The sequence below is a fragment of the Artemia franciscana genome, chromosome 9, assembly GCF_032884065.1.
Source record: "Artemia franciscana chromosome 9, ASM3288406v1, whole genome shotgun sequence".
NCBI classification, from domain to species: domain Eukaryota; kingdom Metazoa; phylum Arthropoda; class Branchiopoda; order Anostraca; family Artemiidae; genus Artemia; species Artemia franciscana.
The window spans coordinates 10,293,419-10,312,757 of NC_088871.1; the positions used below are offsets into that span (position 1 = coordinate 10,293,419).

At 36.1% G+C, this 19,339-nt stretch overlaps 2 protein-coding genes and 1 long non-coding RNA gene across 4 annotated transcripts in view; 2 read left to right on the plus strand and 1 right to left on the minus strand.

The window, feature by feature from the left end:
* Window positions 1–19,339, plus strand: part of LOC136030984 (uncharacterized) — a 154,752-nt gene that overhangs the window by 132,871 nt on the left and 2,542 nt on the right. The window lies entirely within an intron of this gene.
* Window positions 1–19,339, minus strand: part of LOC136030981 (uncharacterized) — a 92,329-nt gene that overhangs the window by 56,021 nt on the left and 16,969 nt on the right. For both annotated transcript variants that reach the window (XM_065710136.1, XM_065710135.1), the window contains exon 4: window positions 13,131–13,286. In XM_065710136.1, the coding sequence (XP_065566208.1) occupies window positions 13,131–13,286 (156 nt within the window). The remainder of the gene's footprint in view (window positions 1–13,130; window positions 13,287–19,339) is intronic.
* Window positions 6,786–12,317, plus strand: LOC136030980 (adhesive plaque matrix protein-like). The gene is made up of 2 exons (XM_065710134.1): window positions 6,786–8,080; window positions 10,824–12,317. Exons 1-2 carry the CDS (start codon window positions 6,814–6,816, stop codon window positions 11,018–11,020), a joined length of 1,464 nt encoding a protein of 487 aa, XP_065566206.1. The 5' UTR covers window positions 6,786–6,813; the 3' UTR covers window positions 11,021–12,317.

Here is a 19,339-nt window from a genome sequence, read left to right on the forward strand (position 1 = left end):
TTTTCTGCCCCCCCCCCCCCAAAAAAACGATCCATATAGGTCAGAAGTTTGAGAAAATTCGCTAAGAACCTTAATTCGAAAAAAAAGTTCATGTGAGCGATGTCATATTTATGAATACATTTGAAAAGCATACATACGTCACATTTGCCTCAGTAGTGATTGTATCGTTTTTAAGTGTCTATGATATAGGCAACCCCCCCCCCCCACAGGAGTAAACGTATCGTTTTTATACCTATGACGCATCCAACATTATAAAAGGAACATAGCTAGGTATAAAATACCAAGTGTAATTCATCTAATTACGAAAGGCGTTTTAAGTAATTTCATAATGTCTACAGGAGAAATGAAGAACGTAGATCATCAAATGTGACAAGACCAATCCGACAAGCTAAGGTAAAGGACATTGAAAAAATGTCTAAAGTAATAATAAACGAAAATGAAGAACAAATAAATATACAGTCAGAATATTTGCGTCAGCGACAATTACGACGAGTCAAAAACAAAAGGGAAGAACAAAGAAATATCCCATTCGAAGATAAGCGACAGCAAGAATAAAAACAATTCAAAACAAAAGCGAAGAACAAAGAAATATGCGGTTACAATACGTGCGAGAATAAGAAGCAGAATAAATTAAAAATGAAAGTGAAGGGCAAAGAAATATATTGGCTAAAAGATATGCCACGGCCAGAACAAAGAAATATGTGTTTAGAGGTAAGCGGCGACGAGACTTAAAAGCGACAGTGAGAAAGCGAATATCAGAACGTGTCAAAATAGTGCTGTTAAAGACGAGCGACAGCAAAAAAACAGAGCGAGTCAAAATGAAAGTGAAGAAGAAAGAAATATTACGTTAGAAGAACAATGCCATCACAATCTTTGACACCAACAAAATGTGGCACAAAACCCACTACAAACCTACAAAGGTGCTATAAACTACGCAACTGTTGATTAGAAATCATTGGGACCCTTCAACATTATATGCATTCCTGGGGAGCCCTCCATTTCCCGGGGAAAGAGTAGCAAACAAAGATGACTCATTTGGGAGTCGCTACTTACAGCGAGAATCAATATATACAAGCCTACCACGTGCCGAGTACCAGGACCCGGCTTCGATATTGGTGATATATAGTTTTCTTTTTTCTTAACTGGCACATAAACATTTATGGCCACTAAAAAGATCTAAAAAGGTCACAACTTTAAGGAAGAATTTGAATTTTTTCCATGTTGGTTGTATCGAAACTATGGTGAGGCCATGACATAAAGACGAGGCTCATATTTTCTGCCGTTAGAAGACAAGCAACAATAACAATCGATACATAAAAGTCGGCCGCGGAGCCATACCGGGTTCCGACCATGACATCATCCACATATTTTCTTTTCTTAAAACTGGCACATTAATATTTCAGGCGATAAAAACTATTTAAATAGCTCACAACTTTAAGAAAGAATTCGTATTTTCCCAGGGTGGTCATATCGAGCCTGTGATGACCCCATGACATGAATAAGAAAATTTACATCGTCTGCCTTTAGAAGACAAGCGACAATGGATATTCATGTTTGTATATACTATTTCTTCAAAAGAGTAATAACTATGTATCTATTTATTTAAGCAGGTATGTATAAATTTTTTCTCGAAAATTACTTATTTTTTTTTTGGAAATTTTGGTTTTAGTTTTTTTTTGGAAATTAGCATTCTGGGATTTTCTGAGCTGAAAAAAAAACGATCTAGATAGGTGACAAGTTTGACATAAATTCGTTAAGAACCTTAATTCTGGAAAAAAATTCATACGAGAAACGTCATATTTATGAGAACATTACAAGAGCATAAATACATCATTTTCGCCTCAAGAGTGTTCGTATTGTTTTTTAGTATGTATGACACATGCAATATTACACAAGGAACATAGCTAAGTATAAAAAGTCAAGTGTAATGAGTCTATTTAAGAAAAAGCAGCTTTCAACAGTTTCATAATGCCAAGAGGAAAAAACATAACTTTACAATTAGTCAAAATGAACAAATCGAACCATCAAATGAGACAAGATCAAAAGGACGGCCAGAGAAATGTAAATTCACAACGGGTGAAAATGAACAATCCAGACAATCACATGTGACAAGACCAATCCAAGCAGCTAACGCAAAGGACATTGAAAAAAATATCTAAAGTAATGATAAAAAAAAAATAAAGAACAGAGAAATATGCTGTTAGAGTACATGCGAAAACTACTACAACGATTCAAAGCGAATGTCGACAGCGAGAATGAGCGCTTGTCAAAAACGAAAGCGAAGAACAAAGAACTGTGCGGTTAGCAGATACGCGAATACGAGTACCAAAAGATGTGCGGCAGCGAGAAAAAAAAATATGCGGTTAGAAGGTAAGCGGCAGCGCGAATTACCAGCAAAATCGAGAATCAGAACGTGTCAAAAATGAAAGTGAAGACCAAAGAAATGTGCGGTTAGCAGACATGCGAAGGAAATATCAGAACATGTCAAAAATGAAACTGAAGAACGAATAATTGTGCTAATACAACCTACAGTGAGAATTATATCGAGTCAAAAATGAAAGTGAAGAAGATGAAGAATGTTTCGCCTTTTATAGGGCGTCATTTTCTCTCTAAAGAGTTCCATAAACAAATCCGAAACTTGAACTCATGTTTTGCTTTAGCTTCATTCAACGTGAGCGATGAATTATCGCTGGAATTACCAGCAAAAACGAGAATCAGAACGTGTCAAAAATGAAAGTAAAGAAGAAAAAGAATGTTTCGCCTTTTATAGGGCGTCATTTTCTCTTTAAAGAGTTCCATAAACAAATCCGAAACTTTAACTCATGTTTTGCTTTAGCTTCATTCAACGTGAGCGATGATCGAACCATCAATAGTCGTTATGTTTTCACCTTCAAAGTAGCTGGACAAACCTATAACAAAATCACTTTAGCGGCATATCCATCAAAACCCCTGAAGGTGATTTTGAACTACCTTCATATGGTCAAATCTATTTTTTAGACCCCGATGAAGCTGTTCATGAACGCCTTGCACATCCTTCAAATTATGGGATCTCTCGTAACCGAATGGACCTCTTGGAAGAGATATTGCGTAACACAAACAACTAGGCCAAAGGTTACATGAAAATGCGAGAAGTGGACGTGTGATGAAGCCACCAGTCTCTTGGTTATATTCCAATATCCCAGGATGTCAATTTTCCCGAAAAAATACGGAACCGCTTTCGAAAAAAACAAATATATATATATATATATATATATATATATATATATATATATATATATATATATATATATATATATATATATATATATATATATATATATATATATATATATATATATATATATATATATGTCAGTTCTCTTTCTGAGCGAGCAATAATTGCATACAATGTTTATTATTTATGGCTATATTTTTTCTCAAAAATGGCTACATAATTTGTTCTTAAAATTGGCGAAGTAAAATTATCTGGCCTGAAAAAAAGGATCTGGATAGGTTATAAGTTTGAAAAAATTCATTTAGAGCCTTAATTAAAAAAACGATACATTTTCATGTGAATGACGGCACATTCACAAGCATTTAAAGAGCACCTTGCATTTTTTTTTCAAGTGTCTATCTTTGTTATCTATAGCGCATATGAAATTATACAAGGTGATGAATGAACCCGAATAGATAAAGCAAACAGGATGGAAAAAAAGGTCCAAGGTAATGATGAACGAAAATAAAGTACAACAACGAAATTCGTGGCTAGAAGATATACGACAACGAGCATCACTATAAATCACAAATAGTCGTAAACAAAAATGATGCACAACAAAACCTCCGGTTAGGAGACAAGCGACAGCAAGAATCATATTGAATCACAAACAAAAACATAGCAGGTTATATGACAGACAAATCAAAGGTGGCTAGAAGACAAATAGAAATTACAAAAGAATGAAAAAAACGCGTTGTTTTAGCGCCACTCAAAAAAGAAGTAAGTAAAATTAACGCTGAGATTTTCGACGGCCTCCCAGGAGGATATAGATCCTATAAAAGTTATGATTCTCTGAAATATAAACAGGAAGTAGGAATTAAATTTACACAGGAATTTTTTAATTCAATTGAAATTCCTGACTTGCCACCCTATGACTGAAAACTAAAGAATAACCAGATAATTATAATAATGCGTAATTTACATATTCAACGTAAGTGCAATGGAACGTGCCTGGTTGTTACTAAATTACAGAACAACATAATTAAAGCAAAAATAACTGGTAGAAAACAGCTGGAAAAGGGATTTTTTCGTATCTAAGACATCAGTCGGAAAATACTAGTAAAAGAACATTTTCGATGAAAATTATCAAAATTATTTGTCTTTAAAATCGAGAGAGGGGGAGGGAGCCTTTTGACCCCCCCCCCACTCTCACAATTGACAAGTCAGATTTTTTGTGTAAAATTTTAAGGGGGAGAAACAAAAACCTATATTTAATGTTCTATTCTAAAGAAATATCACATTGACATCTTTGGCTTCATTACCAAAATTCAACAAAGATCTTTTTGCAACGCTATAGCAAAAAGTATATTAAGAAAAAAAAAACTAACAAAAATTAATCTGAAAAAAGGTTCTCTTAAGGAAGTAAAGAGCAAAACTGAAACTTAAAAGAATCTCAAGGATTCTTCGAATTCTAAAAAATAGCGCTTTACCCAAAACTGCATTTTTTTTTAAAGAACTACAATTGTATACTAAAAAATTTATCGATATCATGGCCGACGAAAGAAATTTAAGAGCCTTCCAAATTAGTCTTCTATTTTTTGCAACCTATGGAATTTTCTGCCTCTAAGACAAAATCTTGTTTTTGTTTTTTAAGTGGGGAGAGGGGTGGTCGCTTTGGTTCATTTACTTTTGGGGTTGCTTTCAAGTAAAAAATAATCAAATACAGAGCAGACACGATCATCTAATGAGGCGAACCTAAAACGAACAGGAATTACTATGAATTTATAAACAAGACCTAAAACGAACCTAAAAATAACAGATGCCAAAATGAATAATACTCTGTACACTGGAATCACTGGGCATTTTTTGTTCAAAAGAATTTTTTTTTAGTTTTCCCTTACTAGGGGGCTTGGAATAGTAATCAAGAAGGATTGTAGACGTCCGGTTACAGATTTACGTTCACAAAGATTACAACGATACCCTTTCTATGTTCTTTTTAGCCATTTCACTCCGGAAATGGCACCCAAAAGTGCCACTTTTGGTTCCACATGACACTTTACGGCATTGACAAAAGGCAAACAGATATGAGCGGTTACTTGTAAATGAGTCATTAGACATCTCTCTGGGATCTTATGGCAGCTTGCTAGCCCTGGTAGAATTTTTCTTCAGAAATAATTAAGGAGACGCATGCAAACCATGCAAGAAGAGATTTTCCTCGTTTGTTAAGACCCGGGGAGGGGCGGGGTCAAAAATTCTTTGATTCAGGTATTATGAAAAATTGATTAGTCCTCTTAGCAGTTGCATTTTTCAGCTTTTAGCCGTGTTTGTGCAAGAATTGAAGTTTTGTAAAACAAAATGGCAGAAAACGTCACTTTGCTGGCGCAATCTCCTCTGTAACTTAACTATGCAAAAGTGGTTGTTCAAGCCAGAAGACTGTAAGTTTCCTATATGATTTTCAGCCACGGCAATTCCAATGGTGAACTTTTTGATCCGAACCCAACACCATTTTTAGGGGGTTCAGACTATTTTCGAGACTCCCTTGAGTCCCTTGAATTTGCTTTTAAAATAGCATTTTACTAGTAATACTAATTTAGATAGTGGTCAATAGCTAGAAACGACATTTTTTCTTATTTTCCAGTTATTGTTTTTTGCGTATTTTTAATTTTTGGTTATCACAGGCCGTGGCTAGTCATTTAAAATTAAAAGGGCACTAGATTTTGCGATGTACGTTGAAACGAGTCCTCTCCGAATAAAACTACCACAACTTCTTCAATATGATATAATCACTCTTGGGATATATATATATATATATATATAAATATAAATATATATATATATATATATATATATATATATATATATATATATATATATATATATATATATATATTTATATATATATATATATATATATATATATATATATATATATATATATATATATATATATATATATATATATATATATATATATATATATATATATATGTAAAAAAAGCATGTGTGACATGAAATTTGTCTGTAGTATTTAAATTATATCAGGAACTATTTTGTATCAAGATTCAAACTTAAAAAAGCTTCCGTTGTGACTTAAAAACGTCCATCTAACTTTTTAAAGGAGGATAGGGGAAAATATCGTTTTGAAATATCACGTCTGGGGAAAACTACATTTTCTGCCCTAATTACACGAAAAATGTGTCCTTTTTTATGCATATTTCCAGGAATTGAAAGTCAAGGGTAGACAGCCCGCTAATCGTGTTCCAAGGGATAATGGTTTGGGTATAAACAATAAATATTCTATTCTTTTGACAAGCAATTTTGACCTTGTCATTTCGTTGATTTCATGGGTGTTGACAAAACCTTCATGAGTGGAAAATAGTAATTAATGCTTGAATAATCACTTTCACTTTTTCTTATAGCTTCCATCCGTTTCCCGGTTTCAAATGAAGTAAATTACTATTTTACAGCAAGATTTAACTACTTGGGATATTAGTCACACTCCCTGATAGGTTCTGGCAGATTTTTCTTATTACGCTTTTAAACTTTTTACATCCGCCTTCTGATCTCAATCCCTAAAGAAATATCTGAATCTCTAAAAATTCTTCAGTAGCGTTTCTACCATGTTTCTACTAACACTTCTTATTTTTGGTGCAACTAATTGCGTTAAACTGGACATTAAAGAGTGGAAACCAGTATCTAGTGGAACAAGTGAGGTTCGTATCTTAAAAGGGGAGAAAAGTGAAGAAAAAGAAGCACAAGATAGAACATGGAATATAAATAAGCATCAAAATCAAAAGAATCTTTGCCAAGTGTGTGGAAGTTATCAAGGGACATACAACATCCCTAGTTTGATACAACCAGTGCCACGGCCCATTCAGTATCCTTACTACGTGAATCAACCGTATCAACCATTGAAACCAAGGCCTGTTTATGGAACCACAAATACTGTCTATCACTATCATCATTCCCAGGAGCCGCCAAGTGTATATGGTGCCAAAGGTAAACCGGTAGTCATATATCCATTTAAAAAGCCAGAATTTATATATTCTACAATAATTTATCCCCCAAAGCCTCAGATTCCTTGTCAGGCTTGGCCTATTTCGTCCGTGGTCCACCATGGACATAAGCAACTTTCTCCCAGACCGACATATCCTGTAATAAATCATGAACAAAACTATGGACAAACTTTCATCAATCCAGCCCCAGTTTCAAAACAACCAATTTATTACACATTGCCAACAACGCCTTATTATAGCCGCATTACTACACCAAAGCCATATCAGCCACCAGCCATCAAACCTCCAGTTTATTTTCCGAATCCAAATTATGACACGACAACAAAAGGTTATGACCCGTTGTATTATCCTATAATTGATCAACCTCCAAGAGAGCCTAATCCTTCCGTCATCGGTGGAGGAGTCTACAATGGGAAAAGAGAAGAGACATACCCATTTCCAGATGTGAATTACGAAGCTCCCAGACCTAATCCAGCTTATTATACGACCCAAAGTCCATTCTATCCCCAATGGCTTTCCACCACAATAAGGCCGGTCTATAATTCGGACTTTCCAACATATTATTCCCAAGCTCCATTCGATCCATGTGGACACAGTCCATGGAATATTATGAAAGGTCCAGAAGACCATTTAGAATCGGGTTCTCACCTACAGTCCTTGTGTCGTGATATACCTGGAACACAAGTATATAATGGCAATGGTCAGTCATTAAATACACTGAAGCATTTTCGACAGAGTACTTCTAATGGTGGAATCTCAAATATAGACAATCCTTTAGATGTCAAAACAATTGAGGAACAAGGAATTACTTTTAAATACGGAATTGCTACCACTTGGAAACCAGATACAGTGGACTATGTTCGAGGAATAGGTAAGTGTATAGAACCTACTATAGAATTTATTTTCATCTTTCAATACCTCATAGATCAAATACTTCAGTAACCTACTACTACTAACAACTCACCGCAGCACCAAGCCACCTCAGGCTGACACAGCTACGCACGCTCCTCCTCAATCCAAATCTATTTAAAGCCTCTCTCTTTATACCCTCCCAAGAAGTTTCCGTTTCCTTTAAATCTTTCTTTATGATATCCTCCCACCCGAGACGAAGACAGCATGCTTCTCGTTTAGCCCTAGACGGTTGGCCAAAAAGGACAATCTTCCGCAATCTGTCATCCTTCATCCGCAAAACATACCCTTACCATCTCAACCTTTCTTTTTATAGTCCTAGAAAGCGGGATTGAATTAGACTTTTCGTACAGCCTACTGTTTGAAATACGATCAGTCAGCCTGGTACCCAGAACAATCCGCAGGCAATTTATCACGAAAATATGTAGTAAATCTTCATCCGCTATTCGGAGCGCCATACTTCAGTAATCTGGCAAAGCCAAATCTAACTTTCAAAATCATTTAAATAGCTCAGCTAAAAACATTTTAGTGAGACAAGACTTTCTGATCAAAGGAAGTTTGGTTCAGATAAAACTAGCATACTGATTTCTTATAAGACAATTGAAACAGTTAAGAAGATACATTAAACCAATTATCACAAACCTGTTTGTTAAGAGTCAAATAACCTCTTCATGACAGTACAACTAATGAAAAGCCACATCTATTATCCGTAAAAACGTGGCTATTGTTTATTTTTTATTGCTTATACTCGCTAGGGTTATTAGGGTCTGACTTCGATCCCCTGATAGTTTGTAATGTGATCCGGAACACGATTTCAGAGTCTGAAAAAAGCTGCCAGTCGTTTGGTATCTTGAAAAAGAATGTCAAAGAATGTCTAGTTAATAATTGGGGTTTGTTTCTGGTCTCTCCTGGAGTCACAGTCTCTGGGCTGGGTTTAGATGTTTTTTAGAGTATTATTTTAGTTATATTCATTTTTAAAGCTATTTTCGTATTATTTCCCTTGCTTAGCTGGTCCGTTTTTTCTTGGTATGATTCTTTTATTTTTTGTTTCTACCCTGTTCCGTCCTAGCCTCGTCCTACGGCGGAGACTACGTTGAAGCGCTTTAGTTGTAAATTTATTAACGAATAATCTCTAAACTCTAAACTTTGTAAGGATAATTTAAGTGGAGAAAAATAGTGTGGAATACGGCCATTTTCTAAATATTGATGTTGAAACGTTCGATACAAGAAGTTGTAACGTTTTGTTGTTTAATTTAAGGCTCATTTTGATTGTGGAAGACGCCTAATCACAACGACAAAGGGTTTTTAAGAGCCATATTTTGGCGGCGAAAGAACTTTGTGCGGCTCGCGAGCCGCATATTGCGGACCGCTACCTTAAACACGCACAAAAAAAGGTGGGGCATCCCGTACTAATGTATAATTAAATAAAAAAGAGTATTCTCTACTGAAAGTAAAGAGCGATATGAAAACTTCAAACGAACATAAATTATTTCATATATGAAAGGGGTTGTCCCCTCCTCAATGCCTCGCTCTTAACTCTAACGTTTTTTATTGTTTTAAAAAACAGAGCTGTGAGTAAGAGTCAAACTGATTTTGATACCAATAGATAAAGAAAAAGAATCGGCTTTTTATGCTGATTTCAAATATATTAATTTCATTAAGTTTAGCCTTACTCGTCAAAGGTTAAGAGTCTGAGAAATTTTTTTCTGATTTCCGAAAAAAAAGGGGGAAACACTCCCTAAATGTCAAGTGATCTTAATGATAATCATAACATCAGACTCAGCGTCAGAGAACCCTACTGAATAAGTTTGAAGCTCCTATCTGCAAATATATGGAATTTTGTATTTTTTTCCAGAAGAAAGATCACAGATGCGTTTTTTTTCAGGGGTGATCGCCAGCCCAGTGGTCCTAGAATATGAGAAGAGGGCTAATTCGAACAGAAAATTCTAGCCCCCTTTTTAGGTGACCGAAAAAATTGGTGGGCAACTAGACCACCTCCCCCTCCACTTTTTCCCCCAGAATCGTCTTATCAAAATCCAAATCTAAGACGAATCGCTCCTCCGTCACAGTTCGTTACCAGAAACTGTTTGAAAAAGACTTTTTTATTATTTGTTTATTATTATTGAATGCCAAAAAAACTGGAGAAAAGTCAAAACTTAAGACATTTGAGATGACAGTAATAAGTGTAGTTTAGTACGGTATAGAGGCCTCGACATTAAAGAAAGAAAAAGAAAGATACGCAAGACGTAATTGAGAAGAACTTTTCGAAAAAAACGATACTTAAGCCTTAGAGATGAGAGGAAAATCTCTACTTCTTGTGAAAGAAGTATTTCAAGCTAGGCACTTAACTAGGGAGGGTGGGGAACTTTGAATCCATATTCCATCTTAGATTTGAACAGTTTTTCGTATAATTTCGTATATATTACCATATAATTCCAGCTTTTTACAATCCCAGAAAACATAAATTTTTAAATAAATACTGTTCGTATGTTTCCTTAAAGAAAGTTCCATCCTATTTTACCTAAATTTATCAGTTCCCCTGATTTGTGTGGTTTTCATGTATATGGCTCAATAGTTCACTTGACTGCCATGGAAAATACAAACTCATTTCTAGAGAAAATCCTAGAGAGGTTTTCCCGATTATGATGACCTCAATCATAGGATATGAGCTACAACTGATATTAAAAAGCTGTTTTCTTTTTCAGGGGCTGTTGAAGCAACAGATCTTGGAGGACATAATAAAACCACATCATCTTTTGGTTCGGGTGTTATAATTACTGTTCCAGAAAACAACCGTCTGCAGCCCAACAGAAATCCTGACTTCGACGTCACTCAAAAGCCACTCTTTTTCCGCAGCGTAAACAAAACAAAAGCTAACAATTTTCGAATTAAAAAACTGTAGGTTAAGAATGTAGGAGACTTGGGGTTTATTTGGAAATTCTAATAAACATAGACAAACAATTAATTTATTTTTATTTCGAGCCAATGAAGTATTGGTGCAAAAAAACTAATTCGTCCAGATACATTCCTAAAAAGATGGAGATCAAAATTATATGTTGAGAGAATGTGCAGATAACTTTTTTAATTCAATTTTTTATTTGAATTCAAATGTCTTTCCGAGGACATAACTACCAAACTGAATTAGTTTGTTGATCCTGATCTACATAGAACGTTAGTGGTTTATCTTATACACCTCAAACGGTCAAATCTGGGAATTTCCTTAAGAAAAAATTCAGTTGATAAATTCAAACTGAATCAATCATTCGGGTTTTGACGCGACCTTTAGTTCATTTAAAAATGAGGCATAGTATATTTTTATAATAGAATTAGATTATATAATAATTGGTATTAAACGTGTGTTTTTTCAACACTTGAAAAAAAAAAATCAAAATCATTCGAGTATTGACGCGAATTAAATTTCATTTAAAAATAAGAAATAGTATATTTTGGTAACACAACAAGATTTTATAATAATTGGTATTCAATATGTTTTTCTTTTCAGTGACACACTTCTTACAATGAATGTTGTATCACTATTAAACAGATATTTACCGTTTTTCGGGGGACAATTTCCACGTGTCCGCACCGTCATAAAGTGTGGTTATCGTAAATTCCTAAATAACACAATGGCAAAAAAAGGAGAGGGGGTAGTAATTTGTACGAGCAACCACGCAACCATAGAAGAGGGGTAAAATACGCTCTAGAAATGAAAAAAACACGTCTACATCTCTAAAATGGATTGAATTTGATTTTCAGAAATGAAAAGTCAATCAGGGCTGATGCACGATTGTTATTTAAAAATAATGCATATTTCAATAGAATCAAAATAAAACTAACTCAGAAATCAGCAATGTTCTCCACCGAGAATCTTCTAGGTGAGGAAGGAGGGGACGTCAAATGCTACCACCTGCTGTTTCTAACAAGATGTAAATCGAAGATTTTCACATTTCCCTGTTTTAATTCCCTCCCCCTTACCTTCTACCAGCGTCCATACCACCTATACATTTTCAGTTTTTTGTATTCGAATAACATAGATGTAATTTACATTACGACTTAGGATGGTCTTTTTATAAACTTTGTTCTTTCTCCATTTACCAGTTCTTTGCTTAGCGGTCTACTTTACTTTGGTGGTTATGCTTTATAATGTTCAAGTTTTTAAACTCTACTTTTGTTTAATAAATAGTAAATGGTCATGTAAACCCAGCTTTACTCAAGTTTCAGATGAAAAAGAAATATAATAGGCAGTACACATGACAACCAAGATTCCTATTACTAGCCGTCGCGGCGGCACCCTTCACTGCGGAATCCAGATGTGCAGACATACAGGTTTCAATCCTGCTTGGAGCTTCTTCTAAGCCTCGTGGAAGTAAGGAGGTTTGACGGTCCCCATGAGATTTACCACCTCCCCGAATATTGTACAGGTAATGAGATATAAAAATAAAGTATCAAAATAGTATTTTGAATGGTATTAAATAGACATATCAACTTCAGGCGAGCAAAAACTACCCCAACTCCTTGAATAGATAATTAGTTCCCCTTACGCTACTTTTTAAAATTCAGAATTTATAAGTATGAAACGCACAAAGCTTGCTTCAAATCTTTACATTTTCTTTGTTTTTATTAGCTTTTGATTAGTCAAAATAGACAAAATTCGATTTTAGCTTTTCAAATTAAATTCAACTTCGATTATCAAAACACTACTTATGTCAAAATATGTTAATCCTTGCTGGAAAAACCGAATGCTCAAGATAAAACCTAAAATTTTAATCCTGAACCTGAAAAAAAAAATTGTCAATCAGCCTTCCAAATAAAATAAAAACTTAAAAAAAAGAAACAGTCAACGCTTCCCTACTTTTGTTTGATATAAATTCAGTGTTATCAAAGCAAAATTGGTGAACAGCAGGATATCCCATGGCAAGGATTCTTAAGATTCTCCCAATTGCTCCCTATATTTGCCATGTTGGTCGCCAACTTTTTTCCCTTTAAAAATACAAGAAGAAATGATCACTTACAACCGTCTGCTGGTTTACTTTCACAACATTTCCCTGTTGCGGTTTCATAATCGGTGAAATGGCTCTTGATGCAATATTTATAACAGGTGTAGTAGCTACTGGCGGCGTAGAAGTCTTTCGTTTGGCAGCCTGGCGTGAGGTACGCGTTGGCTTTATCTAGGAAAAAAAAGTTAGTTGGTAAACAGTGGCGTACCTAAAGTTTGTACAGGTATCTAGAACTCCCTAACCAAAACAAAATACGGAAAACGTGATATACATAAAAGCTTTTTTACTTTATAAATTCTGGACAAAAGTGTTCCTTATTTTGCTGCTTCCCCAAAACTTGATTGGATTACCTTTCTAAATATAATGAAGTTGCGAGTTGACTGTGCCAATGCAGGGTTGGCAGGAGATTTCACTAAGCCTAATTGCAAATTCTATGGAGGCCATAGACGGTCAACCATTTTGATCAAACATCCACTGACGTGTGCTTCAATTAATCCTCAATCGACCCTTCAATCTCGACCAAAGCTAATCTAACACACTCCTTTTGATGAAAATGATTTAGTCATTCAAAATTTCTATCAATCACCGTCAACGCTTGGTTCAAGCGACAAACAGCTTCCTAGACGGTCAATCATGCTTGAGTCAATCGACTGACAGAACCTTTTGATTAAAATAATTGACCATCTAGGGCCTCCTTAAGGATCCATTCATGTTTTTAATCTAAACAACTTATGACCCAGCCATTTTCCTGTTTGTAACACACAAACTGATATTTAATTTACTTCTTTTTAAATTAGAATACTTTTGCAGCTCAATCGGGTTTAATTAAAAAAAGGAAATAACTAAACTTAAAGTACACTGCTCTGTGACAAAACTCCCGTTGAGACCCATAAATCCCTGGTAGGCAAGATCCCCAGCCCCACAGAGCTCAAGAGGCAGCTACAAACTAGTCAGTTTATAATTGGGTTGCCCCCCCCCCCCCCCGAAAAAAGAAAAACTTTTCTGTACTAAAACACCCAAGCACAATTCAGTTTTTATACTAAGATCCATCATAGAGGATTTAAACGCTGCAGCATCAAAATATTTTATAGGAACTACACACATAAACGAGGATATTATACATACAAGTGGAGCACATTTCTTCTTATACGATCCGTAATAATAATCTGATTGTGAGCGTTACTATATTTTGGTTGAGTGGAGAACTTAAAATACAATTAATCCAGCAACAATAAATGACTCAATAGAAAAAAAAACATGTTTCTACGTCATAGCCACGACAATGAACTTGAAAAGCATATACTAGTACTACTACAACTACCAGCTCACTGCAGCATCAAGCCGCCCGAGGTCAGCACAGCTTCGGAAGCTCCTCCTCCATCCTAGTCTATTCGAAGCTTCCCTCTTTACTCCCTCCTAAGTTTCTCATTTTTTAAATCCTTCCTACGGTCATTCAACTATCCGTTGACAATTCCTCTGGAAAACATATAATAAATCCTTCTTCGTCGTCCGTAGCACCCAAAGCTCACAACCATACTTGATCACTGTCATCACTGTAGTTTCCAATATTTTATACTTGGTTCGCTAACTTATCTTCCTATTCTTAAAAACTTCTTTTTCCCTTTCTGAAAAAAACCTGGGGCGTGGCTATTCTGCTTTTTGCGAATTCATTGCATTCACCTACTTTCAGAGGCAACGCTATAGCATTGCCTATAGTAAAGGCCATATGGCTCCAATATATTATTACTACTATTCTTTTTTTCCAAGAGGTACTTCCTATGGAAGAGGACTACTATTCTTTTATTCAATTGGAAATTGAAAGTTTTAGTGCCCTTTTAAGAGTCAAAACTGATCAGAGGGCAACTAGCCCCCCCCCCAAACCATTTTTCCCCAAATACATCCGATACAAATTTCAAGAAAGCCATTTTGTTAAAAATGCCTCAATGATCATGTAACAAAAAATCCAGGGTCGACGTAACTCCCAGGGTTCGGAGGCAGGCGTTGTAAGTTATGGCCTGGGGGCATATAGGGTTCTTACAAAAGGGGTGCTCGTATAAACTTCAGAGAGGGCTCATTTGATTGAATATTAAAAGTTCTAGTGCACTTTTTAAGATTCAAAAGAGATTGAAGTGCAACTAATCCCCACCCACCTTTTTTTCCCCAAACCCATCCAATAAAATTTTTTAGATAGCCATCTTTTGAAAATAGTTCAAAGATCAGATAACAAACTCCAGGGTCGACACAACGCCCCAGAGCACAGTGGCAAGCGTATGCCCCAGGGTACACAAGGTTTTTATGTCAGGGGTGGTCAAACAGAGTTCAGAGGTAGCCCATTTGATCGGAAATTGAAAGTTCCAGCTGCCCCTTTAAGAGTAAAAAGTGGTCAGAGGGCATCTGCCCCTCCCTTCCCCCACTACACCCTCTTTTCCTCAAATGCATCTGATGGATTTGAGTTAGCCATTTTCTTTGAAATAATCCAACGACCAAATAACAAAAGCTTTGGGGTCAACATGTCCCCCTCCCAGAGCACTGGGGGAACTAAGGACTGTAACTTGTACTCCGGGGATATAAAAGGTTTTATGGAAGAGGTGGTCGTATAAATTTCGGAGGAGACTCAAATAATGAGAAATTCAAATTCTAGTTCCCTTCTTAGGAGTCAAAAGTGATCAATTTTTTATTTATTATTATCAAGAGCAATTATTATCAAAATTGCAAAAAATCGCGTAACAAGAACTCCAGGGACAACACAGCCTCCCCGAATCCGGGGGAAAGTGTTGTACGTTATGCCCCCGAGGCATACAAGGTTTTCATAGAAAGGATGGTAGTATAAACTTCAGAGGGGACTCGTTCGATTATAAATCGGAATTTCTAGCGCCTTTTTTAAGAGTCAAGAGTGATCAGAAGGCAACTAGCCCCCCCCCCCAAGGTCTTTTTTCCCTAAATACATCCGATTAAAATTTTGAGATAGACATTTTGTTCAAAATAGTTTAAAGATAAAATAACAAAAATTCCGGGTTTGAAACAACCCCCCAGAGCCAGCGGGCAAGTGTTGGAAGTTATGCACCGGGTCAAATAATGTTTTTATGTGAAGGATGGTCACATAAACTTCAGAGGCGGCTAATTTGATTGGAAACTGGAAGTTCTAGTTACCTTTTTAAGAGTCAAGAGTAAACAGAGGGCATCTACCCCCCCCCCCCTGTCACACACGCTCTTCTCCTCAAACGCATTAATTTTGAAATAGCCGTTTTTATTAAATAGTCCACCAATCAGATAACAAAACTTTGGGGTCAACGTACCCCCCCCCCCCCCGAGCCAACGGGAAGGGTTGTAAATTATGCATGGAGGCATATAAGGTTTTTATAGAAGAGTTAAACTTCGGATATGACTCAAATGGATAGAAATTTTGAGTTCTAGTTGCCTTTTTGACAGTCAAAAGTAGTCTGAGGGCAACTAGCCCCCCCCCCCTCCACCAACCGTCTTTTTTCCAAATGCGTCCGATTAAATTTTTGAGATTTTGATTTTGTCCAAAATGGACCAAGAATCATATAATAAAAACTCCAGGACTTACACAGCCCCCCCCCCAGAAACCGGTGGCACGTGATATAAATTATACCCGGGGCATATAAGGTTTTATGGAAGGAATAATCATATAGCTTCGTCGGGGGATCTTTCTATTGGAAATTGAGAGTTCTAGTTCCATCTTAAGAGTCAAAAGGAACTGGAGGGCAACTAGCCCTCCTGCCTTCTTTACCGCAATTCCATCCGATCGAATTTTTGAGATAGCCATTCTGTTAAAATAAGTCAAAAGATCAGATATTAAAAACTCCAGAGTTAACACAACCCCTCAGAGCCCTGGGGCAAGTGTTGTATGTTTTGTCCGGGGGGGGCATATAAGGTTCTTATACAAGGGTTTTGAAAATAGTTCAAAAATCAGATAAACCAAACCACCATTCCCACTCAAAAAACTTATGATGAACGATATCTTATTCCAAAATTAAGTGAGCTGACCCCTGGCTTTCTCTGCAGGGCCCATCAAGTCAATTTGTGCAAACAAAACAAAACCGGGACAGACAGACCGACAGAATTTGCGATCGCTATATGTCACTTGGTAAATACCAAGTGCCATAAAAACTATTAACGATTTTCTATTCCAAAAAACATGGGAATTCGGTTTAATTTTATTAGCTCTTTCCAAAACTGTTCAAGACAGCCAAATTCTTCATTACTCAAGAGTATGGCTACTGCCCGTTTCCCTAACCGTAAAAGTATAAGACCTACTACGTATTTGCTTCTTTACTAAAACGAATTATATTACAAATATTTTCTTTTGTACTTATTACAACATTGGAAATAAAAAGAAAATTGCAGTGAAACCAGACCAGGATTTACCGATAGGCCCACTAGGCCCCGGGGCTTTCAATACTCCCGAAGTTTTGGGGATAGGCATATCCCCGAAAATCTTGCAAAAACGGAACGGCAAAAACGCTTGGGCCTAGAAGCGTCAAAGCTTTAAATCCGGCCCTAGGTGAAAATAAACCTTGAGCAGGTGAGCTTTCAGCAATTAATATAATGATATATCAAATACACAGTTTAATCTTATTAGTTCTTGCCAAAACTACTAATTAATTTTGGAATAAAAAATTATCTCGAAATAGGGTACTTTAAAAAATTTGAAACTTTTGCAATAAAAAAACGAACAGAAATTAATTAAAAAAAAAATCTTCGAAAAAAAATTAAAAAAGAAAAAAGAAAAGGCCACATTAAGGTAAAAACCAGAAGAAATAGAAACCTATAATAACTCAAACACAAAACGACCAGAAATTACTATTAAAGAGTAAATGAAACCCAAAACGAACATAAATTAAATGAACAATCACAGCAAATACACATACAATAGGTACTAATATAAATGAGTAAATAAACCTTAAAATGAGTGAAACTTGAATTGAACAAACAAATCAAGTTTGACACGAAACGAAATCTCTATAAACAAGAGTTTGGGTTTTGTCTGTTTCTCTCACTGTAGTATAAAACCTACTGCGTTATTGCCGCTTTACTAAAAACGAAGTACATTAAACGAAGTATATTACAAATATTTTCTTTTGTAGTAATTAGAATATTGAAAATGAACATGAAAATTACAGTAAAATTAACTTTTGAACTGATGAGCTTTCAGCAATTAATATCATTACACAGGGCAACAAAAACAATATTTTTTTTTAAATCGTCCAGGGTTTTCCAGCGGAATTAGACTAATTCTTATGCTCTGAGTCTGAAAATGACCTTGGTTTTGCTCAATCAGGTCAGAATTTTTTGCTACGGATATTTTAAGGAATCCATTTTTCTTAAAAAAAAAAAAAATTAAAATCTGTGGATCATCAGCTGAGGAACCCCTAAAGATTTTTTCTGTTTTCCTAAAAAAAATAACAGTCAACGTTTCTAAATGCAAAACTTTTTGGCGTTCACGACATCCCAGCAGCTGCTGGGTTGTCTCTCTGTAGCAACCAGCATTTGTCCGCCATCATGACTGCGTCCCACCTTTATTGGTATCTTTCCTTCATTTGGCGTATGCCCTGATGGAACTTTTCTCCCTGCTCGTCGCTCATCACCCCAAGGTTTTCAGGAAACTTTGCCATATGTGAGAACGTAAAGTGCATCTTTATACTCATCCAACACCCGAGTTTTTGGAAGGTCACTATCATGCTGCTGACGAGTATGGCTTGGTTTGCTGTCTTCACATTACCCAGGAAGTTGTTCACCACCTGCAAAACCGATTTCCACGCGGAACAGTCCAGCGTGTTAATTGAGTTTTCGAGCTCTGTGTCCTTTATGAGCTGCCGTATCTGTGAGCCTTCAAAAATGCTGGCCTTCAGCTTCTCAATGGTCAGTCGAGGAAAGGATCTGCACAGGTAGTTGAATAATCCCCTATCCTTGTCCAAAGCGGGCGTGAACTGCTTCATTATTCCAAGTTTTGTCTGTAGCAGTGGGATCAATATCTTATCCCAGTCAACAAGAGGTTTATTTATGATGGTTCTCACCCCAGGTACTAACTGCTCTGGTGCCGGCTACTATTTCTTTACATAGCGCTGGGATCTGTCTCGGTTGTTCCACGTACATATAAAGCATGGATATTTCGTGAGCCTGGAATGCTGACGAAGCATAAAGTTCACCGCCTCGAAAGTTGATATAGATGATCCGTTGGTGCTGTTTGTTGAACATGTACT

Coding starts and splice junctions, on each gene's coding strand:
- LOC136030980 (XM_065710134.1), top strand. CDS start 6,814: ATGTTTCTACTAACACTTCTTATTTTTGGTGCAACTAATTGCGTTAAA. Junction 8,081..10,823: donor GGACTATGTTCGAGGAATAG/GTAAGTGTATAG, acceptor TTTCTTTTTCAG/GGGCTGTTGAAGCAACAGAT.